Source organism: Sander vitreus, chromosome 18 (genome assembly GCF_031162955.1).
Source record: "Sander vitreus isolate 19-12246 chromosome 18, sanVit1, whole genome shotgun sequence".
Lineage (NCBI taxonomy): Eukaryota > Metazoa > Chordata > Actinopteri > Perciformes > Percidae > Sander > Sander vitreus.
This window is the reverse complement of record NC_135872.1, coordinates 3,207,712-3,234,959: the sequence shown is the minus strand read 5'-3', so window position 1 is coordinate 3,234,959 and position 27,248 is coordinate 3,207,712. Positions and strand designations below refer to the sequence as shown.

Below are 27,248 nucleotides of genomic sequence, written 5' to 3'. Positions count from 1 at the left end.
CCTAAATATTTATGAAAGCACCAATAGTGAACCCTTCAATATCGACATTGATGTATTTGGTCAAAAATATCGTGATATTGGATTTTCTCCATATCGCCCAGCTCTATTCAACATCAACACATCTGGAGATACATGGTTGTCACTGGACAGGAAAAGGGATGAAAAGTAACTAAAGCTGTCAGACAAATGTAGCTAGTGGAGTAAAAATTAAGATATGTAGCTACCTCTGAAATGTAAAGTTAGTGGAGTAGTCTACAAGCATGTTGCATAAAATAGAAATACTATTTTATATATAGAACTTATTATATATTATATAACTTATACTTGAGAAAAGGTACTTAGTTGCATTCCACCAATGGACAATACCAACGACACCAACAACAGACGTCCTAGCTATGTTATCTTAACACTAACAATCTGACAATCTATATAAGCATATAAAGAGAAATTAAAAAGTAAGAGCGGTGGGACTGGCCCGTTCTGGGAACGGCAAGGATTGGAGGTGGATTACGTGTATAGAGCAACGGCTTATACATTGTCCCATACCAGCAGCCTAAAATCTCCTATTTTATCTGGTTTTATGTTTAACTGTTTTTAACTGTTCTTTAATGTTTAATTTCTTATACTGCACTGTAACTTTTATTCTCATATTTTATCTGTTTTTATTTGTTTAATCTGTTTTTATGTAAAGCACTTTGAATTGCTCTGTTGCTGAAATGTGCTATACAAATAAAGCTGCCATTCCTTGCCTTGTAAAACGTTAGTTGCAGTCCTAACATTAGCTAGCCCATAATAACTCTTAACGTTAGCTACTCACCTGCTGTCACACATTGATTTCCCCCTGAATAAACTACGACGCTGGTCTATTTAACTTTACATTGCTTGTGGGTTAAAATTAGAAACGAAAAATATATATACGTAGCTTCCTTAAAAAAAAACTCTAAGTTTACTTACTGTTCGTTACCGTCCCAGCCGTTAGCTAACACAAGCTCTGTAACCATAGTAACGGAGCGATATTTTGTTGCATTCACGTGGTGTTGAAATATTCGGGGAAATGAGCTCCCCACTGGGAAAATACACGTGAAGTCAGGACAACCTTTCGGACATTTTTGCTAAACGATTTTCCAAATTTGCAGCCATGGCAGACTAAAGTAAATAATTTCATCATCAAATCCATTTTTTTTGCTCTCATGTAATTTGTAACATGATATTGGGTTGTAACTGTTAGTTGCTGTCCACATACAGTGACCTAGATTATTAGTAAAACAATTTTTAGTGGTTTTAGGAAATATAGGCCAACTGGAGCAACAAGTCTGGGACAAAACCACTAATATAAAGCTTCAAACCGGAACTAAATACTGGAAATATATATTGTTTAAACGCTCTAAGCAATAAAATACAACACATTTTCTTTGTAGTGTTCATGTTTCCTCCCACATTACGAACATAGACCATGGATTTAAAGCTCATGAACACACCGAATTCGGAAAAACGACTTTTAAACTCGGGAAATGCGACTATCCGAGGAGCACATGAATGCAGCATTTTTCCTTCCAACGATGGCGAAGGCATGAACCTACTCTGCCTCTGATTGGCTTGTACTCGTTGCTCGCAAGGCATTCTGGGTACTGTCATGGTGGCTGGCGCTTAATGTTGCCAAAACGTTTCGGTACCTGGTTTTAGTTTTGTTGTTTTCTAAACGTTTTAAGTGCGTTTGGTAGCTTAATTGTTGAGTGTCGTTGGTGTTAAACCTGCCATTAGCCATGGCTTCCACCGCGGCGGGCAAACAGCGGATACCGAAGGTGGCGAAGGTAAGAAAACAAAGCTCAATACAACTGCCATGAGCTCTTGACTTCGGCTAAGCTAATGCTAACAAATAGTTAGCGCTAAACTTTGATTGAGCAAAGCGCCAGATAGTGCGCACTATTGCTTTTAACCACGACCAGATAGTATATAGCTGTCACCTCGGCTAAGAATATACATGAAATTATTGTTTGAGAGTGGTAACGTTAGCCAGACGAAAACCGCGTGAGCTCGACAACCGCTAACATTAAGCTGTCTGACGATATACAACTAAAAAAGATACTGAGCTAACACTGACTGCACATGATCAGTGTCATTTTAATGTGAACAGCCCAAGGTACACCTGTGTAATAATCATGCTGTCTAATCACCTGTCAGGTGGATGGAGAAGTGCTCACTAACACGGATTTCAACAAATACACTACCGGTCAAAAGTTTGGGGTCACTTAGAAATGTCCATTCCACTCCATTATAGACAGAATACCAGCTGAGATCAGTTGCATTGTTTTTTTTTAATCAGGGCAGCAGTTTTCAGATTACATTATGTGTGCTTACATAATTGCAGACATTGGACCTTTAAAGACTTCCAGTTTACTTAGTGGAACATTGTGTTCAATTCCTGTTTTGTGTAGGTTTAGTGTTGACTTGAACTTTCAACTTGATACGCTAGATCATTATGTCATGGGATGAAAGAAATAAGACAGTTTAACAAGTTACGAATGTTTAGCATTAAGACATGTAGAACATTGGGACATTATGCCCACGACTGGAGCCGCATCATTTTAAATGACTTCTTGTTGTGTTTCAGGTGAAGAATAAAGCTCCCGCAGAGGTTCAGATCACTGCCGAGCAGCTGCTGAGGGAAGCCAAAGAGAGGGAGCTCGAACTTCTGCCGCCGCCACCCAAACAGAAGATCACAGATGAGGAGGAGCTGAACGATTACAAACTCAGGAAGAGGAAGGTAAGCGCTCACCTTTCAATCTCTCCACTGACACGGCATGTTTGGATTTAAACGTGCAGTATTCAAGTGGGAAATCTGCCCCAAGTAAGCTGAGATTCTCCAATTCATATTGTACATTTTAAAATCATTACTTGTTCAATGCAATTGAACAATGTGTATTGTTATTGTATTTTTGGCTATTGTCAAACCACTGCTTGTTTCTTTCAGGGGTTTGAGGACAACATCAGAAAGAATCGCACTGTCATCAGTAACTGGATCAAATACGCACAATGGGAGGAAAGCCTGAAGGAGATCCAGAGGTAGTGTGCTGTAGCCAGGAAATGATCAGTCTTCCATCCCCCCCCCCCAACAGTCCCACACACGTTTCTGCTGTATAGTTTTCCCTCACCGCTGCTTCCTCCGGTTTCAGGGCTCGTTCCATTTACGAGCGAGCGCTGGACGTCGACCACCGCAACATCACTCTGTGGCTGAAGTATGCCGAGATGGAGATGAAGAGCCGGCAGGTGAACCACGCCCGCAACATCTGGGACAGAGCCATCACCATCCTCCCGCGTGTCAACCAGTTCTGGTACGAATGACGTTTGTAACTGACAGTTTGTTTGTTTGTGGAATGGACTCCTAAATTGTAGAGTAGATTCTTTTTCAGTTGGACTGCTTTGCTTGGGAACGGGTGATTGGCTACCTTCCATTAGAAAATACAGGAAGAGAAACACTTGGATCTATTTAGAATGTATGGCTGAAGCTCTGAAAAGCTTCATGTGCCTGTAAAGTGCCGATGGAGAGAATCTCTGGTGTGTGTTTTACTTTTGTTTTTCTACATGGCTATCCAAACATGTACCTCTGCTTTAAATTCCCCTTGACTTTTTTGTCCTGCCAAAGGTACAAGTACACCTACATGGAGGAGATGCTGGGGAACGTCGCCGGCTGCAGGCAGGTGTTCGAGCGCTGGATGGAGTGGGAGCCCGACGAGCAGGCCTGGCACTCCTACATCAACTTTGAGCTGCGCTACAAGGAAGTGGACAAAGCTCGCACCATTTATGAGCGATATATCCTTTCTGGTGGTGTTCCCCGCGTTGTGTTCTGAGTATTAATCCGCTGAGAGAAGGCGGTGCTGTGCCAAATTCAAACTGAAGGATTTTAAGCAGCGACGAGGACTGTACAGGAAAAGTGACTGTTAAAAACAATGGGCACAACAACTTTTAAGATAAGAAAACTGAACACGCCCATACAGATCAACTGCCAAAAAACGGGCCGATAATCAGCCTATCCTTATTAGAAACGCTAAAACCTTTGCTTGAGAAATGATTATAAAATGTGTAAACACTCCTTAACCCTGCTGCACTCGTCATGGTTCATCCCGAGGTGAAGAACTGGATCAAGTACGCTCGTTTTGAAGAGAGGCACGGCTACATCGCCCACAGCCGGAAGGTGTACGAGAGGGCGGTGGAGTTCTTCGGAGAGGTTCATGTGGACGAAAACCTCTTTGTGGCCTTCGCCAAGTTCGAGGAGACACAGAAAGAGGTTTGTGGAGAACATGACCGACCTGTAACAGTGTTAATGAATTCAAATCGGAGCCTTTGGTTTCTCGTTATGCTGGAGACTGATCAAAAATGTTGATATCCTTGTCTTTAGATTGTGGCTCTAACCTGACAAATGTGTGTTGGCTGTCATTGCTTGTTGAACGACTTGTTGAGTGATTGTGCGAAACGTCCCGTTGCTCGACAGTTTGAGCGCGTCCGGGTGATCTATAAGTACGCTCTGGACAGAATCCCCAAACACCAGGCGCAGGAGCTCTTCAAGTTCTACACGATGTTCGAGAAGAAGTTCGGAGACCGGAGGGGAATCGAGGACGTCATCGTCAGCAAACGAAGGTTCCAGTATGAGGAGGAAGTCAAGGTATTTATCGTGGAAAATCAATGTTGCACATTCAGGTTTTTACCAAAAAAAAATCAGGGGCGCCTATATAGCTCAGTTGGTAGAGCATGCGCCCATATGTAGAGATTCACTCCTTTATTAAATTCCTTTATTTGCACTTCGGTGGGGGGGGGCTGATATGGCTAATAACCGCAAACTGTGTCATTGAGCCCTTTTCTTATTTAGTTTTTAAGTTTGCGATATTAAGTAAAATGTTGTGTTTATGTTCTTTAAGGGTGCATGATTCAGAAAATGCCACGATTTGATTCAATATCAATTTTTAGGCTCTCGATTCAAAAACGATTCTCGATTTAGATTCACAGTATGTAAATGTAGTTACTTTTCCCATGTGATTGCAGTAGACATAACATTTAAAAGAAATAAAATAATATTGGAATTGTATGAATCGGTAGAGCTTGAATCGCGATGCGAATATGAATTGATTTTTTTGCTCACCCCTAATGTCCTCGATAGTTGATAGTAGTGCTGCAGTCGGCCTATTCTCACCTTTTTAAATGTACCATGTTGGCCAGAACACAAGACACACTGAATACGAGAGGAAACTAATCTTTAGTCTCCCAGCTGTCAGTCAGAGGTGCTTTTTAAGGTGTTAGTTGAAAGAAAATATCAGTAGAAAACTGCACTTTAAAGTGGATATGTCATTCTTTTTTAGTAGTGCCTGTCATTGTCAAGTCGATGTTCAATTTGTTCAATAAAAGAATGTTAGAAATGATTATTTGTTTTAAATTCAACAAGCAATATGTTGTATTTTAAAAGAATACTGAAAGCAACAGAAAGGCAGAACTGAGTACACTATTATCTGTTATATCGTTATCGCGATATTCAACGTTATCGCGTATCGCATATTTTCCTCATATCGTGCAGCCCTAGACGGAAATAGGATTATGTGAGCAACGTATTGGGAAAAAGTGACTTCCCTTTCCTCATCGCTGACTTTTTTTCCGTTTCCACCAGGCGAACCCACACAACTACGACGCGTGGTTCGATTACCTGCGCCTGGTGGAGAACGACGCCGACCCCGACACGGTGCGAGATGTTTACGAGAGGGCCATCGCCAACATCCCCCCCATCCAGGAGAAGAGACACTGGAAGCGATACATCTACCTGTGGATCAACTACGCGCTGTACGAAGAGCTGGAGGTCAAGGTCCGTCTACACGCTTTTCTTCATCATCATCAACCTTCATTTTTACCTCAACAGAGGAGTCCTACATACACGTGTGGAGTTAGAAAAATTCAAATAAAAAAAAATAAATAAATAAATTGAATGTTGACAGAATAGAAGTTTCCTCACAAACTAATTACTGTCATATATATTTTTCCCTAGGATCCTGAGAAAACGAGGCAGGTGTACCAGGCCTCTCTGGACCTCATCCCGCATAAAAAGGTAATTCAGATATTTGCTTTTTCTTGTACGAGTCCCTGATTCGCCCGTTGTTTCTCTTGTAATAAAGACAATAGTAGTGTCACTGTACTAAAACAGAATGCTGGTATTACTGTTGAGATACATATATATGTGTGTATATATACAGTCAAAGTCCCGGCACTGTTGTTACCAGGTTGAGATAATCTCATGTTTTGGTTTCAGTTCACGTTCGCTAAGATTTGGCTGCTCTACGCTCAGTTTGAGATCCGGCAGAAGAACCTGCAGGGAGCCCGAAAGGTCATGGTAAGATTCACTCATCAAACCGATGAGTTTTCAAATAAATAAATAAATATATATATATATATATATATATATATATATATATATATATATATATATATATATATATATATATATTCCTGTCTTTTAAGATCAATATTAGGATTTTGTACTGTTCACATTTGAACCGAGAGTGGTCCCTTTTCTGTACTTTACTCTCTCTGTAATAGCAAAAGCGTGATTTCAGTTGTACGCAAGTGCGAGTTCACAATAGCTGGAGCACACACACACACACACACACACACACACACACACACACACACACACACACACACACACACTTGACCTGCCAAAATTCAGCCTCTTTGGTCGTTTGTTCGCCAAACGGAGGGGGAATTTCTGTCGACCGACAAAGCGAGCTATAGAGCTTCTGGTCGCAACGAAAAGTCACAACCTTTCAATTTTAACGTTGCCTTTTTATTTAGAACATTTTACACCCAAACTAAAAAGTTAGGGCTGCATCATATATCGTGTTTTTTTTAAACGCATCGCGAAAGGCTGCGACACATCGCAAAAAACATTGTGTTCATTTAAAGAAAAAAATCAGCAGAAACTTTAAAATCTTTTTCATTCATTCTTTTTCTAGTGCTGCCTTTTAATATTCAATTCAGCGTTCAATAAAAGAATGTTGGAAATGATTTCCTTTCTTTTAACCAGCAATACGTTATGATTTCCTTTCTTTTAACCAGCAATACGTTGTATTTTAGCAGCTTTGCTGAAAGCAGCAGAACTGAGTACACTTTAATATGTTTATTTATCGCAAGTAATATCGTTATCGCGGTATTCAACGTTTTCGCATATTTTCCTCACATTGTGCAGCCTTACATAATATAAAGATATAAAAAAATAGCTGTCACACCTAGGGCTGCACGATGTGAGGAATATCTGATTGCAATTATTTTGACTGATATGATTGCGATATGATCCACGATAATGGAGGGAATTTTATTTTTGTATCATTATTCTTATTTTCCTAGAAAAATATTCAAATACAAAATGTAAGTGATTATAATGTGATTTTTTTTTTTTGTAGGATTCAGATATGTAGGCTGGAGCACCACAATACTTAATTCAGAAGTGTTTGACACCGCCCTGCGATTTGGATATTGAACTAGTCCATATTGCGATTTGGATAAAATTGCGATTAATTATATAGCCCTACTCACCATGAAACAGCATAATCGATAAAAACAAATATCTGGTAAGATGCACAGACAGTTATATCTAAAGTCAGGCAAAACTAGTACATTTCGAAGCAAACACGTCACTTTTATTAACACTAAAAGACATTTTTTGCACTTTACAAACACTCCCCGCAGATGAACTCAGTCTGACTGCATCTGTGATGATCGTCCTCGTTTCTCTCCTTCAGGGTACAGCGATCGGCAAATGCCCGAAGAACAAGCTGCTGAAGGGCTACATCGAGCTGGAGCTGCAGCTGCGCGAGTTTGACCGCTGCAGGAAGCTCTACGAGAAGTACCTGGAGTTCAGCCCGGAGAACTGCACCACCTGGATCAAGTTCTCCGAGCTGGAGACCATCCTGGGAGACGTCGAGAGAGCCCGCGCCATCTTCGAACTCGCCATCGGACAGCCGCGGCTGGACATGCCTGAGGTATCGCTTGCCGTTTTGTTCATCCGTGTCTTCGTCCTTTTTGCTTTTGTCAGAGCCGGGGAATATGGATTACCTCGCACCAGGGCTGGGCGATCAGAAGCTCTGATAAAACGATAACCTTGACCAAACACATCGGTATCAATACTGCGTTAACATTGTTGACAAGTGCTTTCACAGAACAGTTTCAAGTGCAATTATAGAGCAAACATTTAAAAAGAAATCCAGCTATATACTGACTGTTTACACGCATGTGCAAAAATAGTTAGATGTTAGAACAAATCTGCAATTCTTCAAATGATATTCCCTCAAAATGTTTCACAACAGACTTTCTGAGAAAATTGAGTTAGTGTGTGCTTGTTATAATCCGTTTAGACAACGTAATTGTATATCGCGATCTCTCGATATATGATTTCATCACGATACGATTCCATTGAAAGATGAAGGATCATATTGAGTTATTGTCCAGCAGCGGTATTTTTGCGAGATCTTGTGAGAATCCATCTCGTCAGACTTCAAATAATGCGTTTGTATGCGAGGAGCTACTGGCAGCTGCGGGCGTGGTTTAGGTGCGCGTGCGACGGATGCAGTTGTTTGTTCAAAACAACAATGGCGGTCATGATATACAGGTGGCTCATCCAATCACCTGTCAGGTATTTTTTTTTATAGGGAAAAAGGCCTTCTCTTTTCCAAACAGTTTCCACTGACGGCTTTTTTTTTAGAGGGTTCTGTGTAACAAACCATCTGTTGCGTCAGGTTAGAATATGGACTAAAGAAATCTCAAATATTTCCAAAACATATGGACAGTTAGTTTTTTTTCCCCCACTACTGCATTGATATTCCTTTGTGGAAGGCAGGTTCAAGTTTATCTTCCAAATACTTCATTCAATATCCATCCTTTCCTTCATGACTGGAACACATTCAGCGCGTGAGGGCCTTCAAAGCGTCTGTCTGTGTTGTGTTTTCAGGTGCTGTGGAAGTCCTACATTGACTTTGAGATTGAGCAGGAGGAGTTTGGAAACACCCGGAACCTTTACAAAAGGCTGCTGCAGCGCACCCAGCACGTCAAGGTGAGAGCTGCATCGTAGCGCCCTGTGCTCATTGAAGATCTGGATTCAGACTGATCCATTTTTCTTTTTTTCAACCAACCGACGACCGTGAGATGACTAACTCTTGACTTATTTTTTTCCCCTCTCGTGCAGGTTTGGATCAGCTACGCCAAGTTCGAGCTGTCGATCGACAGCGGCGAGCGGCTGGAGAAGTGCCGGCAGATCTACGAGGAGGCCAACAAGGGCATGAGGAACTGCGAGGAGAAGGAGGAGCGGCTGATGCTGCTCGAGTCCTGGAGGGACTTTGAGAGGGAGTTTGGCTCCGACAGCACCATGGACAGAGTCCGGAAGCTGCTGCCAGAGAAGGTGAAGAAGAGGAGGAAGCTGACGGCCGAGGACGGGGTAAGAACTGGTTTTGCTAACTGAGCGGCGTAGTGTCGTATCGAAGATAATAAACAGCAGTGTGGAGTTCTTGTTCCACCAAAAGTTCCAAAATGGGGCGCCCGGATAGCTCGGTTGGTAGAGCAGGCGCCCGTGTATAGAGGGGTGCTCCTCGACCTGCGGCCCTTTGCTGCATGTACATTTCAGTTTTGCACTGGCCAATTCAAATGTTGATTAAAATAATTCAGTGACACTTTACTTGAAGGTATCTACATAAGAGTGACATGACAGTGTCATGTCACTCTTATGTAGATATACCTTCAAGTAAAGTGTAACCAATAATTCTTTGCAGCCAGTTACAGGAATTAATCGCCATCTCTCGTCTGTGGTTCTTTCAGTCAGACGCAGGCTGGGAGGAGTACTACGACTACATCTTCCCAGAGGACGCGGCCAACCAGCCCAACCTCAAGCTGCTGGCCATGGCAAAGATGTGGAAGAGGCAGCAGATTCAGGAGGATGAAAGTCCAGAAAAGTCTCCCGAAGCGGCCGAAGAGACGACATCGCCGCCCTCCGGCGAGCCCGCAGCTGCTCCAGAGAACCTGCCGGAAAACGACTCGGACAGAAACACAGCGACGGAAACGGAACAGGAGAAGACGTGTGATGATCGAGACGACGACGGCAGCAGCAGCAGCAGCAGCAGCAGCAGCAGTAGTAGTGAGAGTGACAGTAATGATGATGATGATGATGGGAAGAAAAAGGGGGAAGAGAACGGAAAGAAAGAGGAGGGCGGAGATGAAAATAAAGAGTAGATTCATGTTTCCCTGCTCAAACGTTCAGGGTGACGTTCATCCTGGATTCATTTTTCTACTGAATATTTTCAACAACAAAAAAAAAACAGCTCATGAGTAGTCTTTATTGTATGACTGTTTTCTGCATTATACAAACGTCAATTCAATCCCACTTTGTTGTGTTATTTCTTAAGAAAATGTTGATTCAGAATTTACAGGAAATGGGACATTAAAATGTGTACGGTGTGGCTCTCTGACTATGACTGAAGTGGTAAGCAGCCTCTGTGACAGTTTAACTATGTACAATGTAACTGAGCAGGGTCTGTTATTACATATTATTCACATGTGATTATCAGGGTGAAGAGGGGTCAGAGAGCCACCGTCTGTTATTCGATGTCCTCTGGTCGGACTGGGTGTGGCAGCGGGATGATGGACTTCTTCTCCGTGTCTCTGGACAGAGCTTTCCTCATGTCTGCAACAAGGAAAGACCAAATAGAAAACTGTCAGTTTTTCAAACCTAAAGGTCTCTGCTTGTTCTGGGGGAACAGCGCCCTCTTCTGATGGGTGTTATAAAGACAGATTTTCCAAATGTGCAGAACAGAGGCTTTTTTTGTTTCGTTTAATACTAATAATCTACAGTTGGTTTGCTAATTGAAAGTCATTAAATAGGGCCAGTTCATCGAAAATACACGAAAAAGAGTTGTTACTTCTAGTTGTATCCATCCACGCAGATAGTTCTGGTGTTATTCGTCCAGGTTTTCAGCTGAATAAAATGTCATCTGCTGCTCAAGGCTTAAAAAATAAACGTATCTTTGCAGAAAGATGTTCCCGTTATAATCCGCAGAATGCTGTTTCTTACCACTAAAAGTGAGATTTTATAATTTGAGTGAACTGACTAGAGCCCAGCCGACAAAGGATTTTTAAGGCCGATACCAATACAAATATTTGGTGATTTAAAATCTGATATATAGATATATATATATAGATATATATATATATAGAGATATATATACATATATATATATATATATATAGATATATAGACATAGATATATATAGATATATAGATATAGACATAGATATATATAGATATATAGATATAGATATATAGATATAGATAGATAGATATAGAGATAGATATAGAGATATATAGAGATATAGATATATATATAGAGATATAGAGATATAGATATATATATAGATATAGATAGATATATATATAGATAGATAGATATAGATAGATAGATATAGATAGATATGATATAAAAAAAATTTAAATCCAGAAACGCGTAACAAAACCTAAACAGATGTCCCTAACATTAGTTATTTGGGTTATTTATGAGTCCTCACTAAAATATAACGCAGTTTAAAAACTGGTTTGTTGTACAACAGAACAGAGGAACATCAAAATATATTAGTTCTGATACATAAAATGTATAAAAATACAAACTTAAGATATGCAACTTAAAGTCCTTTGAACAAAAACACTAAAAAACAAAAATCAAAGCTGGTTGCCAACAGGGACGTTGTAGAGCGCCCTCTGGTGGACAAACTGCACCGCCAACACTCAGAACATGGTTGAAGGGGGTTTCATCCGTTATTTTATTTTTGAAATATTCATTTATCGGCCATTATAAATGCTGATATAAATAGTTTGGATAATATCGGCCCGCCGATATATCAGTCGGGCTCTAGAACTGACCCTTTAAATGTGAACATTTGTCATTTAAGATGTGTCTTAAAGATGTGCTACAAGACTCCATCCACTGTTTTCACTGTATGGGACTGTGGAATACATCCACACTAAGCCAGCCATATCTGAAAAGACAATTCATCATAGTTATTACCTGCTTTCTTTTCTTACACATGAAAGCAAAGCTTTCCCACAATGCCAGCCTCATATTTTAGTGTGGCAAGAGTCTGCAGACCGACAGCATTTACTGTTATAACTTTTGATTAGTTTTTGGTTTTGACAGTTATATCAGAATAGGTTTACATGGTTTAATTTTCCAAAAAAACACCATATTTTTGTTGTACTGCACATTGCTGCAGCTCCTCTTTTCACCCTGTGTGTTGAGCTCTCTGTTTTAGCTACATAGTGAGACATCACACTTCTGTTCCATCTTTGTTGGGAGTCACACATGCTCAGTACCTAGGTAAGGACTACTAGCCAGTCAGAAGCAGAGTATGAGGGCGTGTCCTGACAGTAGCTAGGTAAGGACTACTAGCCAGTCAGAAGCAGAGTATGAGGGTGTGCCCTGACAGTACCTAGGTAAGGACTACTAGCCAGTCAGAAGCAGAGTATGAGGGCGTGCCATGCTAGCAGCTAGGCGAGCATTATAACGTGTGTTCCAAAGTGACCACGTTTGTCTCTGAAGTAAAGGCTGGACTACAATAGAGCTGTTTGGAGCAGTTTGTGAACAGTGTTTTCTGTTGGAGATGGTAAGTCCCTTTGGGGGGAACTTTGGGCTTTTTCACTTTGTAAAATTGAATTTGCTTGCCAAATCCTGTTAATGATCTGGTTTCAGTTTTGGTAATTCCTCTCACCGTAGGCGTCTTCATCCGGTTCTCCGTTGCTGGCTGAGTAATACTCGATCACCGTCCTGTAGACGCTGTAGCCCAGACGTTTGTACATGTTCACCGCCACCTGGTTGGAGACGCGCACGAAGAGGTCCACGAAGAATCCGCCCTTCCTACAAGACAACGTTAAAACGTAACAACACATGAATTTAAACACAGGGTAACTATGTGTTGAGGGAATGTAAACCTTTAAAATAGAAATAAATAAAAAACATGTTCAGAACACACACTTCCATGATGAGATAACTTCAGCCATCACAGATCCAGACAACATCTGTTATTTCATCAGACACACAAAACACATGAACCTAGCGTGGTAAAACCCTGACGAACATCCGGCAAATTAGAGATTTGCTCTGCAAGTCCGTCTGGTCTAGAGCCCATTCAAGCCCATTTCCAATTTTTCCAAATTGAGGCACCAATCACAACCGTTGAGGCGGGCTTTACACGATGACGATAGCGCAGCGACGGCGAGCAGCTTTTTGTTTACATTCAACATGACGGCCACCAAAGCGCAGCAACCCGTTGATGCCGCTGTCGCTGCTACGTCACCCAGATCGTTGGTCTGACCGGTTGAAGGACTATCCAATTGCGCCCAGAGGCATTTGAGTGGCGTCCGTTGGTGGTTTCCCTTTGGAAATGAACCTTCCCCAGACCCACTCTCAGGGTCTGGTGTCAACCAGGCTAACACGCCCTCATACTCTGCTTCTGACTGGCTAGTAGTCCTTACCTAGGTACTGTCAGGGCACGCCCTCATACTCTGCTTCTGACTGGCTAGTAGTCCTTACCTAGGTACTGTCAGGGCACGCCCTCATACTCTGCTTCTGACTGGCTAGTAGTCCTTACCTAGGTACTGTCAGGGCACGCCCTCATACTCTGCTTCTGACTAGCTAGTAGTCCTTACCTAGGTACTGTCAGGGCACGCCCTCATACTCTGCTTCTGACTGGCTAGTAGTCCTTACCTAGGTACTGTCAGGGCACGCCCTCATACTCTGCTTCTGACTGGCTAGTAGTCCTTACCTAGGTACTGTCAGGGCACGCCCTCATACTCTGCTTCTGACTGGCTAGTAGTCCTTACCTAGGTACTGTCAGGGCACGCCCTCATACTATGCTTCTGACTGGCTAGTAGTCCTTACCTAGCTACTGTCAGGGCACGCCCTCATACTCTGCTTCTGACTGGCTAGTAGTCCTTACCTAGGTACTGTCAGGGCACGCCCTCATACTATGCTTCTGACTGGCTAGTAGTCCTTACCTAGGTACTGTCAGGACACGCCCTCATACTCTGCTTCTGACTGGCTAGTAGTCCTTACCTAGGTACTGTCAGGACACGCCCTCATACTCTGCTTCTGACTGGCTAGTAGTCCTTACCTAGGGTACTGTCAGGGACACGCCCTCATACTCTGCTTCTGACTGGCTAGTAGTCCTTACCTAGGTACTGTCAGGGCACGCCCTCATACTCTGCTTCTGACTGGCTAGTAGTCCTTACCTAGGTACTGTCAGGGCACGCCCTCATACTATGCTTCTGACTGGCTAGTAGTCCTTACCTAGGTACTGTCAGGGACACGCCCTCATACTCTGCTTCTGACTGGCTAGTAGTCCTTACCTAGGTACTGTCAGGGACACGCCCTCATACTCTGCTTCTGACTGGCTAGTAGTCCTTACCTAGGTACTGTCAGGGCACGCCCTCATACTCTGCTTCTGACTGGCTAGTAGTCCTTACCTAGGTACTGTCAGGGCACGCCCTCATACTCTGCTTCTGACTGGCTAGTAGTCCTTACCTAGGTACTGTCAGGGCACGCCCTCATACTATGCTTCTGACTGGCTAGTAGTCCTTACCTAGCTACTGAGCATGTGCAACTCCCAACAAAGATGGAACAGAAGTGAGATGTCTCACTCTGTAGCTAAAACAGAGAGCTCAACACACAGGGTGAAAAGAGGAGCTGCAGCAATGTGCAGTACAACAAAAATATGGTGTATTTTGACTAATTAAACCATGTAAACCTATTCTGGTATAACCTCTAAATACAATTATGAACCTGAAAATGGGTATAATATGAGCACTTTAAGTAAATGATCTGACTGCTTCTGTGACATCAACACTGTCACATGTATCTCCTGTCTGCAGATAGACTTCCCTGTCCAGTATGCGTTGTGTACTTCAGGGTGAGACGCGTGTACAAACCTCTCCGAGATCTCCTCCAGCATCTCCATGAGTTTGGCTGCGAGGCCGAGTCTCCTGAACTCGGGGGCGACAGACAGTGCGGTGACGTGACCGTGCCACTCCTCCCGAGCCACAGATCCCTCCGCCTTCCCCATGACTGCAAACAAGCAACGAGTCAGCCATAAGAAGAAAAAAAAAGGTTTACTGAGAGTTTAATTTACTACCAAAACACAGAAAAGTATGTAACTTAAACACAGCAGACACAAATCTGTGTTCTTCCCATTGACTTTTTAAATGTAATTATGAGATACTAATTGTTTTGAGGATGTATTTAGACATGTTTTCACTGAGGCTAATGGCTGTATGGGTACAGACAAGGACATTTATTTTCCTTTCACAGACAACCGAGCCTCCCACACCGACAGATAGAGGACTTTACAGATTAATGTCTGCCAAAATAAAAATAAAAAAAATGAGGGAAATATTTAGAAAGCAGCGGATTTTAATGTGTTGACACTCGCATCTGGGGCATTATTTGTGTGTTTGAATACATTTTTGTGTGTGTGAGTGAGTGTGTGTGTGTGTGTGTGTGAGTGAACTTACTGTAGCCCATCAGTTCACCACCAGGAGCCTCAGCAACGATAAAGTACTCCGGCCAGTGAGCCAGGTACTGGAGGTAAAACGGGATCCCATACTGGAGGTCAAAAGGTTAAAGAAAACTACAGACTTACATATACAAAAAAAAAGTAAGTCATTTTTAATTTATTACATGACAATAAACTACATGTGAAATGACAGATGGCTGATATTTAACTTAAAATAAAAGGATACAGTTTCTGTCAATGGGTCCAGGTTGCTGTTGGACAAAACACAAAGAGTACGTCATATAATCCTTCATCTTAACTGTCATTTATCTGTTTCAATAACAATTCTAATACGAGTATGTTGATGTCTGATGAATACACACACAAACCAAACTCACTTTTATAATGTGACGTTATTTATGGATATTAACCTAAATTTGACTAAAAGTTATCATAATATAATTGGGATTTTTCGGTAAATATGGAATACCCGTGCACGACTAAACACCATGATTTTCACATTACGTTATTCGCTAACCTCTTAGCTAGGCTAGCTAACAAACGTTAACGTTAGCTAGCGTAACTAGCAGAACAATTACATTTTTTACTGAAAAGACAAGTTAGTTAATTGATTAAATGTGTGCCGATTCTTTCAGGAGACACTAACGATTTACAATGTGTTTCAGTCAGGCATTAAAAAGTATCCGTATTGCCGTTGACAATGGGACTATTAAATTCTCGATTCTTTTGAACGGAGTTTGGCACAGCATTCCTCCCAGTCAGCAGTCCATCTGTGGTCACACTAGTTAGCCTGCTAAATCTGCTGGACTCCAAAAAAAAAACAGGATGTGCAGATGACATAGCCACATAAACACAAGACAGCTGGATAATTTAAGAATATATATAATAAAACTGAGAAGACTTCACTCACATATTGTTAAATTTAAATAAATCATCGCAGGTAAACGGTCTTAATGTTGTCATCTTGGCTTGCTGCTCTGTGTCCTTTCACCTCACAGAAGAAAACAGACATCGGCTTACTATGAAAGGCATAAAGAAAAATAGAAGCGCCCCCTGCCGACACGGAGGTACAACATTGTAAAATGATTTTAGGCATCAATACACTCAGTATATTTGTCTATTGATTTCGGGGTTTTTGGTCATAAATCAAAGTATTGGGCGATGACTAAGGTGCTAAAGAAAAAGTCAAAGAATCACGGAAGCTATTACAAATCATCCTGAGGTGGAAATTATGTAGCCTACGTATCTAATTTCATGGGAATCCATTCCCTAAATGTCAACCTCATGGTGGCACTAAAAGGAAACGTTTGGCCATTAACAAAGTCAGTAGGATTCATCCTTTGGGGAATAAATCTGAATCCTTGTTTCCCACTCTGAACAGTTTGTATAGAAACTCTTTTTCTCTTTCTTTGTCAAACTGACACTGGCACCGTCAGGCAGAGAGATAACAGTCTCCACAGCACTAGTGAGACTGAACCGAAGCCTCTTTACAAAGATATAATATCACATATTCCTCTGTGTAAACAGAGTTAATCTCCTCAGAATGGAAACACCCAGTCTCAGCTCCTTAACGAAGACTCCCCAGGGTGGGTTCAGGTAAACTGACACTGGTTCAGTTCATCAGGTGATCCGAGGAGGAGGAGGAGGAGAAGGAGGAGGAGGAGGAGGAGGAGAAGGATACTGTCTGAAGGTATGAAGGCCGTCGCAGACGTCCATCTGCTCCCAGCACTGAGTGAAGTCCCGTGGAGTGAGGTTCATTCATGCAAATGGAGCGTCTCCAGGTGTGGGGATTCTTCGGCCTCATCATCCTCGCCCAGAGCACCACACACAGGTACACACACACACACACACACACACACACACACACACACACACACACACACACACACACACACACACACACACACACACACACACACACACACACACAGGTAAACACACACACACACACACACACACACACACACACAGGTAAACGTACAGGTGCAGAGCCAGGGAGATCTCTGAGATATCTTTTCTGTCAAAACAGATTTTTTTATATTATATAAAGTTTTGTTACATGCTTAATGTCTCTGTGGTGAATGTTTTCTTAAAATATGAGTATAAGTTATAAAAGTGACAAAATATCACTCACATATTGTTTGTTTGTGTGAATTTAGACAAGCCATCACAGGTAAATTGTCCTAATGTCAACAAAAAAAAGACTTTGGTGTTAAATATGAACTAAAAGAGAAAGTAAATAACACCTTTTGATGCTCAGGATCTCGAAATTGGGCACTTACAATATAATATATGAAGAAAAAAATGTTAAAAAAGCGCCAAAAGCATTAAAAAAAGAGTTAATTTTCAATTTTGACCCAGAAGTAGAGCAAGTTCATGGTGGATGGGAAGACAACCGAAGGGTTGAATCATTTTTTCTAACAGAACATCCCTGTTTGTTTGGCCCAGGACTCTCTCAGTGTGTTTGTTTGGTTTCCCAGCCCCAACCCTCAGCCCTCCTACCTGCTGTTGGCCCCCGGAGTCATCCGGCCCGGAGTCCCAACATCAGTGTCCATCACCATCCTGACCGCCTCCTCCGTCAATGTGTCTGCCCTCATCGCTCACGGCAAACAGACTGTGGCCTCAGACTTCGCTACTGTCCAGGGAGGTAAAACCTGTTTTTATCATCAACCAAGGACTCTTCTGATATAAATTACAAACCCCAATTCCAATGAAGTTGGGACGTTGTGTAAAACGAAAATATAAACAGAACACAATGATTTGCAAATCCTTTTCAACCTATATTCGATTGAATACACTACAAAGACAAGATATCCAGTATTCAAACTGATCAACTTTATTGTTTTTTTTTGCAAATATTCACTCATTTTGAATTTGATGCCTGCAACACGTTCCAAAAAAGCTGGCACAGGGGCAACAAAAGTTGAGGAATGCTCAAAGAACACCTGTTTAGAACATTCCACAGGTGAACAGGTTAATTGGTCATGATTGGGTATAAAAGAGGCATCCCCAAAAGGCTCAGTCGGTCACAAGCAGGGGCGTCGGACTGGGGGGAAAAGGGACTGAGTACTAGGGTTGCACGATACTGACAAAATGTGATATTGCAATATCGATTATGAATATTGCTCTATCGATATTAATTTAGATGTTTTAAACATATGTAAAATTACAGAGGTTACGGGAAAACGCATCAAAATAGATTCATAACAAATTAAACAAGTTTTCTTACAACACAATTGTTTTTTCTTACAGGGTTTATTTAAACTGACGGTCATTTTGGACTGGTCCAACATGAATTAATAAATAAAGACCATGTCTACAGAACAGGACATGTTCTACTGGTTGGACAGTATCAAATATATAAAGAGAACAGGACACAACTTTTCTTTCTCTTCTCTGATTCGTTCCGTTTTGTTGTCTCTATCTATTTCTTCACTTACACTGTCACTCTCTCGAAATATGCACACACACGTCACATGGTACGTTCCATAGTGTTTGTCATGTAGTGGACCCGTGCGCTGACGTGCACCAACATGTCTAAGTGGCACGGTAACTGACCAATGAAACAGGGTCATTAGTGTTTCAAGCGAGCTCTAAATCAAACGCAACTAAGCCACACAGCCAACGGACGGGACGCAGCGCTCCACAAAATAAACTAAATATTGCATACTTATTGGGACACTTTCAATATATTGCGATAACGATATTGAGTCGATATATCATGCACCCCTACTACCCAGGGCCCTCATGTGAGGAGGGCCCAAAAAAATGCTAGAATGAATAGCTGTGGATGCGGGGAGGGGCCCATAGAAAATGCCTTTCTACAGGGCCCAGACATTTGTGCTACGCGAGGTCTAATCTTTGTATTAGCGTGAGCTAATAGTCCAACAGTGGTTTGTACTTTACCGTGTAATTAAAACTCTTTACTGTCAAATTCTTTTTTCAAAGGTTCAACCAAGCTGCTGACTTTACCAGCTGTAAGTATGACTTGTCTTTATATTTCAGTTGTTAGCCTTGTTAGCGGTCAGTGGTCCCTTTGGTCCACAGTGAAATATCTCAACAACCGTTTCAACATAACTTTCAAACCAGGCATTTAGGAGTTGACTGGTTCACAAGACGATTGAGAAAGTGTAAGTAAATGATTTCCAAACTATTTAGATGGACATTTATGCATGGATTTACACTTATAGATAGATAGATAGATAGATAGATAGATAGATAGATAGATAGATAGATAGATAGATAGATATTGATTGATTGTATTTGACCACTTAAATATAAAAATATGAAACAGTACTCTGTGTCATAGATTAACATACATAAATAAATAGTCAGGGATGACACAATAAAGCCCAAAGACTTATTTTCATTGTGGTCCCTAGATAGATAGACAGACAGACAGACAGACAGTAACACTCAGTGATGCAGTGTTCAAAAGTTGTATTGCCTGTGCCACTAATGGTAAGTTAGTGTTATAAAATGTTGTATAAACACTTATTAATACTGGAATTCATGACTAATTCAGAAAGTTACTCGTCGTTAGTGAAGTATTTGGTGTGTATGCCTCACAAAGCATTTATAAATGAGATTGAAAGAGATTGTCTTTTTGTGGTTTTACAGGCTGCATTACAGTTATTACAACTTACTAGACTGTTCTAGCTGTTCTGGTATTTGCCTTTTCCCACTTAGTCATAATATCCACGTTTATAATTGATTATTTATCGAAAATCTAATTGTGTAACTATTTAGTTAAAGCAACAATTGCCAATGCTACAATATCGCCGCAATATCAACATTGATGTATTGGGTCAAGACTAAAGCCCTACACCCCTAATTGAAAGACATTTTCTAAATGATGTGGGGAACTCTAACCCCTGCAGATCAGCCAGAGTGAGTCCAGCTACTGGCAGCCGTACCGCCTGGAGGTTAAAGGTCAAATGGGCAGGACCGAGGTGTTCTCCAACTCAACGCAGCTGCACTTTGACCCCAAAGGCCTGTCCACCTTCATTCAGACAGACAAACTGAAGTACATGCCGGGGCAGGCGGTGAAGATCAGAGCGGTGTCCATTCACCCCGACGGGAAACCCTACGTCAGCCCGGTGGACATCATCATCAGAGTGAGTTGGACTTCAATACACAGCATTAGGGATGGAACCATCATAGGCGTAAATTACGGGGGGGGATGAGTGGGTTACAACCCCCCACCAAACCACCAAAATCGTGAATCGTATGTTGAGCGTATCACTGATAGAACATCTTCCCATACAACATCACAACGCAAAACGCTGAAATGATGAAAAAAAACAAACAAACATGTTTTTGTCTCTGTGTTCGTTGCTTGTCTGCAGCTCTGTCCTCCAGGATAACGCATCATTTAATTTCTCTGTCTCCATGTTGTACCTGATTCAGGATCCGAGGGGGAACACGCTCAGACAGTGGCTGTCCCTGGACAGCGTCCTCGGGGTCGTGTCCCAAGAGTATCAACTGTCTGAAAACCCGCCTCTGGGTGAATGGACCATCATTACTACAGTCGCTGTAAGTCTGCTACCTCTCACCCAGACCCAGCTGTTAGAAGGACTGTAGCGACTTGGCCTGTAACAACTATTACATAATTGTCTAATTTCTTTTTTTTTACGTAATCACGGTATCTTTGATAAACCGCAAGTAATTGCTAACATTAGCTAAGGTCTTTAGGATATGACTGTTGATGGTCGTTGCTGATTTTAGGTATAAATAGGGATTGACCTATACTGGTTTTTCATGGCAGATACCGATACCGATTATTAGAAGTTAATGAAACCGATAACTGATATTTGGAACCAATGTGCATATACAGTGAAAATGAAAATCTTTAAGTCAAAATTAAGATTTTGGAATGTTACAAACTCCAACAAAAAACTGTATCTGAAGTCTCTTTTATATAGACCTTAGTGGTCCCCTAATACTGTATCTGAAGTCTCTTTTATATAGGCCTTAGTGGTCCCCTAATACTGTATCTGAAGTCTCTTTTATATAGACCTTAGTGGTCCCCTAATACTGTATCTGAAGTCTCTTTTATATAGGCCTTAGTGGTCCCCCTAATACTGTATCTGAAGTCTCTTTTATATAGGCCTTAGTGGTCCCCTAATACTGTATCTGAAGTCTCTTTTATATAGACCTTAGTGGTCCCCTAATACTGTATCTGAAGTCTCTTTTATATAGACCTTAGTGGTCCCCTAATACTGTATCTGAGTCTCTTTTTATATAGGCCTTAGTGGTCCCCTAATACTGTATCTGAAGTCTCTTTTATATAGGCCTTAGTGGTCCCCTAATACTGTATCTGAAGTCTCTTTTTATATAGGCCTTAGTGGTCCCCTAATACTGTATCTGAAGTCTCTTTTATATAGGCCTTAGTGGTCCCCCTAATACTGTATCTGAAGTCTCTTTTATATAGGCCTTAGTGGTCCCCTAATACTGTATCTGAAGTCTCTTTTATATAGGCCTTAGTGGTCCCCTAATACTGTATCTGAAGTCTGTTTTATATAGACCTTAGTGGTCCCCTAATACTGTATCTGAAGCCTCTTCCCGAAATTCAGCCTTGGTGCAGAATTACAGCCACTAGAGCCAGTCCCACAATGAGCTTTCCTTAGGATGTGCCATTTCTGTGTCTGTAGCTTTAAATGCTATTGAGGAGGAGAGAGGGGGGGCAAAGTGGAGGGTGGGGGTATGGCCTTGACCAACTGCCATTCTTCACTTGTTTTCAAGCCATGCTGTCTCTCTCTTTCTCATGGGGGGGCCAAATTCTCTGGGCGGGCAAAGCAGAGAAAGGGGAGGTAACCTTTCCCCTTATGACATCATAAAGGGAAGATTCCAGATCGGCCCATCTGAGCTTTCATTTTCTCAAAGGCAGAGCAGGATACCCAGGGCTCGGTTTCCACCTATCACCATTTCTAGCCACTGGGGGACCATAGGCAGGCTGGGGGAACTCATATTAATATTAAAAAACCTCATAAAGTGAAATTTTCATGGCCTGAAATTTTTTTTTTCATGACCTTTAAAAAATAAAAACCCTGATAATCAGTATATCCCTAATTGTAATTATATAAGATTATTGGTTGGACTGTTGAGCTAAAGCTATGCTAGTTGGCACTTGACCCTAAACACGTTCATAACAACAAAAATGACGAGGGTGGGTACAGTTAGAATTTTTTTTTCATGATAATAGAGACGTTGTTTACTTCACAGACTGTGTATTTGTGTTATTGCATTATCTGGGTCACATGACAGTAAAGCAAAATATGTATCCTGGGATTCATTCAAAACTTTAATTTGTTTAAAATTTCTTTCACTTCGTTTGTTGAAGATTTAAAAACTTTCAGTATCCTTGAAACTATATTACATCATTTGAGAGCTCTGCAGGAAAAAAAAGGAGAAAGCAGATGACTTTCCTGCTGTAAGATTAGACCTACGAGTCCACGAGAATCTAGTTCAGATGGCTTTGCATCATAAAGGCCCAGATATACTAGCTTTTAACTACGTGTTCGTGTACGTAAGACGTGCTGCCACACGTATCCTGCGTTCCTTTGGAGCGTCGGTTGTGTACGTCTTCAGAAATTAACGCTACGCGTACGCAAGATGCAATTCAGCACATTAACGTAGGGGCAGCATATCATCTGACAGGCAGGTCAGCAGCTGCTCCGCACTCCCGCCCAGGAATATCTTCTGGTGTTGGCCGGGGATGATATGCCCCTGATCTGCCCCCTAATGGATATATGTTTAATCCTCCAGGTACACGCAAAGTACGGTATGTAAACAATGCCGTAAGCGCCGCCGCCGATTGTCTACGCGTACACATAGTTAAAAAGCTAGTATATCTGGGCCTTTATGGTGACGCTCAAGCATCATAAAGACTCATCATGACTAAAAGTCTACAGATATACAAATGCCCTTCTTGAGGATGCTAACTGCATACCAGAAAACCCATCTGTAAAAAAATATAAAGTTTTCTTGGAGGTGGCACCAGAGCAACGATCACGTTGTTACCTCAATGAAAAGTGTTTATCGTCTGTGTGTTTTACAGAGTTTTTCAAGCGAGAAGAATTTCAACGTGGCTCATTATGGTACGTACATTTCCTCTGACTTCACATCCTTATGTTGATATAACAAGATGTCTTGCAAAACACATTGCGATGTTGGATTTTTTCATCTCTAAACCCCATTCATTGTGTGTTTGGTTGCAGTTCTGCCAAAGTTTGAAGTTGTGATTAACACTCCAGATGTCATTTATAAAGAGGACACTCTGTGGGGCTCCGTCACAGCAAAGTGAGAACCTTTGTTTCTGTGTTACATATTCTCAGTTTTAATACTTACTCTGTATATTTATAAGTTTGTGTTTCTTGTTTGGATGATTATTTAAGATTATTGTGTTTTCATCCTCAGGTACATGTACGGAAAGCCTGTTCAGGGACACATGAATATAACGTTCCTCCACAACCTTTATGGTATTGAAAATGCTTATGATGAAGATAGAGAGGTGTGTCATTTTTATTTAAAGCTCATAATGTGATTTGGAAGCAGACTGAGGAAAATATTGATCATAATCTTATTACAGTGAACATAAATATTAGCTTGGGGTCATAGAACCCAAACCTGGTAGATGACTAAAAGAATAACAGGTCTATTAAGAGTCACAGGGTAAAACACGCACAGGTTCCTTATGTAAAAACAACTGCATTCATATCATGGTAAATTGATGTTATATTATCACGTCACCTGCCCTTTTCTGTGTAAATGCTAGTTAAGGTTTTTGTCCAAAAGATTTGTCGCCTACTGCATCCAGTGCTAACAAGAAGAGTACATTTAAAGAAAGTACAAATATACAAAAAACTACTTTGGAGTTTTTGGACTGTTAGACAAAAAAATTATTTTGAAGACTTGACATTTGGTAAACTGGTTATTTATCATCACTGACTTTTTGCAGACCAACCAATCAATCAATAAACTAACAAATACTGTTCAATCGACATATTAACTGATAAAGAATCAATATGCTTAATGGCATCTGGCATCACTGTTGCTTTGATTTAGATCGACGGCAGCACAGACTTCATGTTTGACATTCCCATCTACCACTACCCCATGAGCAAACAAGCTTTTGAGATGTTCTCCTATGACGGCTACATGGACGATCAGTATCTAATGATCGATGTTAATGTGACTGAGCATCTTACAGGTAATCCGTTTTCACCTCCACTCTAGACTTATTTATGGACCTTTGTATGGATAAGTCAGCGAGGACAGGACACTGTCATGTCCTCAGTATTTCTTCTGGGAATTTAAGGAGATTTTACATTCTACAAAGTAAATATTTCATAGGTTCATTCCTGTATATTTTAGCTTGAATGTATTTAAATCGTTGTGCTTTTAGGCCAGCAAATGCATAAATAAACTAGAAGGGCACTTGGAAAGCACAGACCTCCTCCAGGGCCATGTCCTATCGCGCAATGTTAACAAAAGTGAAAAATAATTTGTGTATCTGCCGCGTAATTCAGATCCGCTCCAAAATATAATGGGTTCTTTCTTCGCCCATGATACACCATTCCGCCAAGTTCCATGAAAACCGGAACAGTAGTTTTCCTGCTGACAGACAAAGACACCTAACTTAAACCTCCTTGGCAGGGTAGTTCAAGATTTAGTATTTAAAGCTTTAGTGCGTAACTAAGCTAATTAAGACCATCAGCTCCATAAAACTCTCTATGTCTCTCAGTATGGCTATGTTCAGAAGATTGTGTTGTCCGGCAACTTTCACGTGCAGGAACTCAAGTGAAGATAATGACCTCTTCTGAAGAGTCCATCATGTTTTTTTAATCCTCCATGTCCTCCTTGGTTACTAGTAGCTGTGTCGAGGAGGGGTGGGGGTGGTGTGCGATCACGGAAGGCTTGTATCATGTGGACGCGTCAACAGTTTTGTTGTCATTACTTAGAATTCCTCATGGGGGCGTTAGAAACTAAGCACTATAGCTTTAAAACTTGTATTCAAAACAGCAGAATTTCACAGTGAAATCAATTATTGCCAGTGTATTTGATTCCCTCCCATTGATAATAATGTAAATCAATGCAAAATTAAACTTTGGTGAATTCTGACTCTGCGAATTTGAGCCGTTGACCAATAGCACACCGTCTTTGAGGAAACGGAGCCAGACCAAAATGAAGGAAGCTATCGAAACTTATCAGATGTGTTGCACCATCAGCTTTTATTTAACATATTTTCTCAGAGTATAAACTGCTCAGATTAGTGGTTTACACACAGTTATGAAACGATGGTATCAATATGTCTTTTGAATAAACTGTGATGCCTTCTTTTTCCACTAGTGACCAAGCTCATTAATTAATGTGATAATACTGATGCTTCTCATGTTTCAGGTCTCACATATAACAGTACAGCAAAGGTGTATTTGGCAAGGTACAGATATAAAGTTTCTTTTGATGGCTATTCCCACGTATTAAGGCCCTCTCTGAATTTTGCTGCCAGGGTAAGGAAAGCACATATTTTTATAGTTTAAATGTAATTTGCTTATAATGTTTTTTTTGTTTGCTTTCATAATTTTTCCATATCTTTTTTTTATTAAACATAATTAACTTTTTTGAGTAAAATGTCTGCTTTTAGTTTTGTTGGGATGTTGAGTGCAAATCAGCTATTTGCTAACCTCAGCGCATTAACATTACACACGAATGTAATCTCTCTTCGATAAATAACCAAACACACATTTCTAACAATTATACAAACTGGTATTTTCCGATAAAATGAGCAAAATTCAATCACAATGACTAGTTCTTATTACAAAGTACAACAAGTGTCATCAACATATTGAGTACCGACATCCGAGGACAACAGCCTCTTATTTCAGATTCTGTACGCTACACAATATATTTTACACACTGCTCTATATTTCTACATAAAGGATTCAATTTAGAAAGCATATTTTCAATAGTTTTCTTGATTTTGTAGCTAAAAATATCTACATACAACGATAACCCACTGTCACCAGAGGATCAACAGAAGATTGTTAAAGTGTCAGTGATGCAACAAAAGCAAAGTCCGTGGAGTATGCAAATGGCCAAGGTAGAGGTAATGGTGCCTCGTCTATTAAATATTTCGGGCCCTTCAAAAGTTGGGCATTCAGAGGAGATGCTGCCCGAAGAAATGGAATTTCCTGTCCCTGCAGATGGAGTCATACCCCTCAACATTCAGCTCATGAATGAAACGGAAACACTCACGATTGACGTAAGATGATCTTTTTTTATCAACTTAAAAACTTGCCCTTTTATGCAAACTATTGATTGCATAGTAACAAAATTACATATGAGAAGAGTTAGACATGCCAGAATGAAAGCTACAATTGTAAAATTTACAGCAGCATGTCACGGTCACAGTTTCATTGACATTTGTCGGTACATTTTGTATATTTCCTATTGGTACAAAACAGCAAAAGTACATTCATGTCTCGTGCCATAGTTTTCCACAGACTAGGGATGACTTTACTATTAATATTCAGCGTGGAATCTGAACACAGTAGTCTTTTTTGATGGGATTAATTGAAATTTAAAGTGGGGTATCATCTGCATAGAAGGATATGAAGCCTTGAAGTTTTAAATCATCTACATGTAAAAAAAAGATATTCAGCAAGATTATT

The 27,248-nt window shown here is 40.9% G+C and overlaps 3 protein-coding genes across 3 annotated transcripts in view; 2 read left to right on the top strand and 1 right to left on the bottom strand.

The window, feature by feature from the left end:
- The first annotated feature begins 1,616 nt into the window (after positions 1–1,616).
- On the top strand, positions 1,617–10,397 carry crnkl1 (crooked neck pre-mRNA splicing factor 1). Its single transcript, XM_078274415.1, has 14 exons — positions 1,617–1,811; positions 2,612–2,764; positions 2,972–3,063; positions 3,174–3,332; positions 3,644–3,810; positions 4,107–4,285; positions 4,490–4,660; positions 5,654–5,845; positions 6,026–6,085; positions 6,287–6,367; positions 7,776–8,015; positions 8,981–9,082; positions 9,215–9,463; positions 9,841–10,397. Exons 1-14 carry the CDS (start codon positions 1,764–1,766, stop codon positions 10,249–10,251), a joined length of 2,304 nt encoding a protein of 767 aa, XP_078130541.1. The 5' UTR covers positions 1,617–1,763; the 3' UTR covers positions 10,252–10,397.
- On the bottom strand, positions 10,342–16,587 carry naa20 (N-alpha-acetyltransferase 20, NatB catalytic subunit). The gene is made up of 6 exons (XM_078274416.1): positions 16,487–16,587; positions 15,803–15,827; positions 15,575–15,665; positions 14,993–15,128; positions 12,778–12,923; positions 10,342–10,702 (listed from the first exon to the last, which is right to left on the bottom strand). Exons 1-6 carry the CDS (start codon positions 16,537–16,539, stop codon positions 10,617–10,619), a joined length of 537 nt encoding a protein of 178 aa, XP_078130542.1. The 5' UTR covers positions 16,540–16,587; the 3' UTR covers positions 10,342–10,616.
- A 755-nt stretch (positions 16,588–17,342) lies between these two features.
- The window catches only part of cd109 (CD109 molecule), a 37,332-nt gene continuing 27,426 nt past the window's right edge, over positions 17,343–27,248 (top strand). The window contains exons 1-11 of the mRNA XM_078275389.1: positions 17,343–17,407; positions 18,057–18,223; positions 19,525–19,553; positions 20,457–20,693; positions 20,986–21,111; positions 23,636–23,675; positions 23,796–23,877; positions 23,995–24,088; positions 24,643–24,787; positions 25,978–26,087; positions 26,564–26,839. Of these exons, the coding sequence (XP_078131515.1) occupies positions 17,343–17,407; positions 18,057–18,223; positions 19,525–19,553; positions 20,457–20,693; positions 20,986–21,111; positions 23,636–23,675; positions 23,796–23,877; positions 23,995–24,088; positions 24,643–24,787; positions 25,978–26,087; positions 26,564–26,839 (1,371 nt within the window). The remainder of the gene's footprint in view (positions 17,408–18,056; positions 18,224–19,524; positions 19,554–20,456; positions 20,694–20,985; positions 21,112–23,635; positions 23,676–23,795; positions 23,878–23,994; positions 24,089–24,642; positions 24,788–25,977; positions 26,088–26,563; positions 26,840–27,248) is intronic.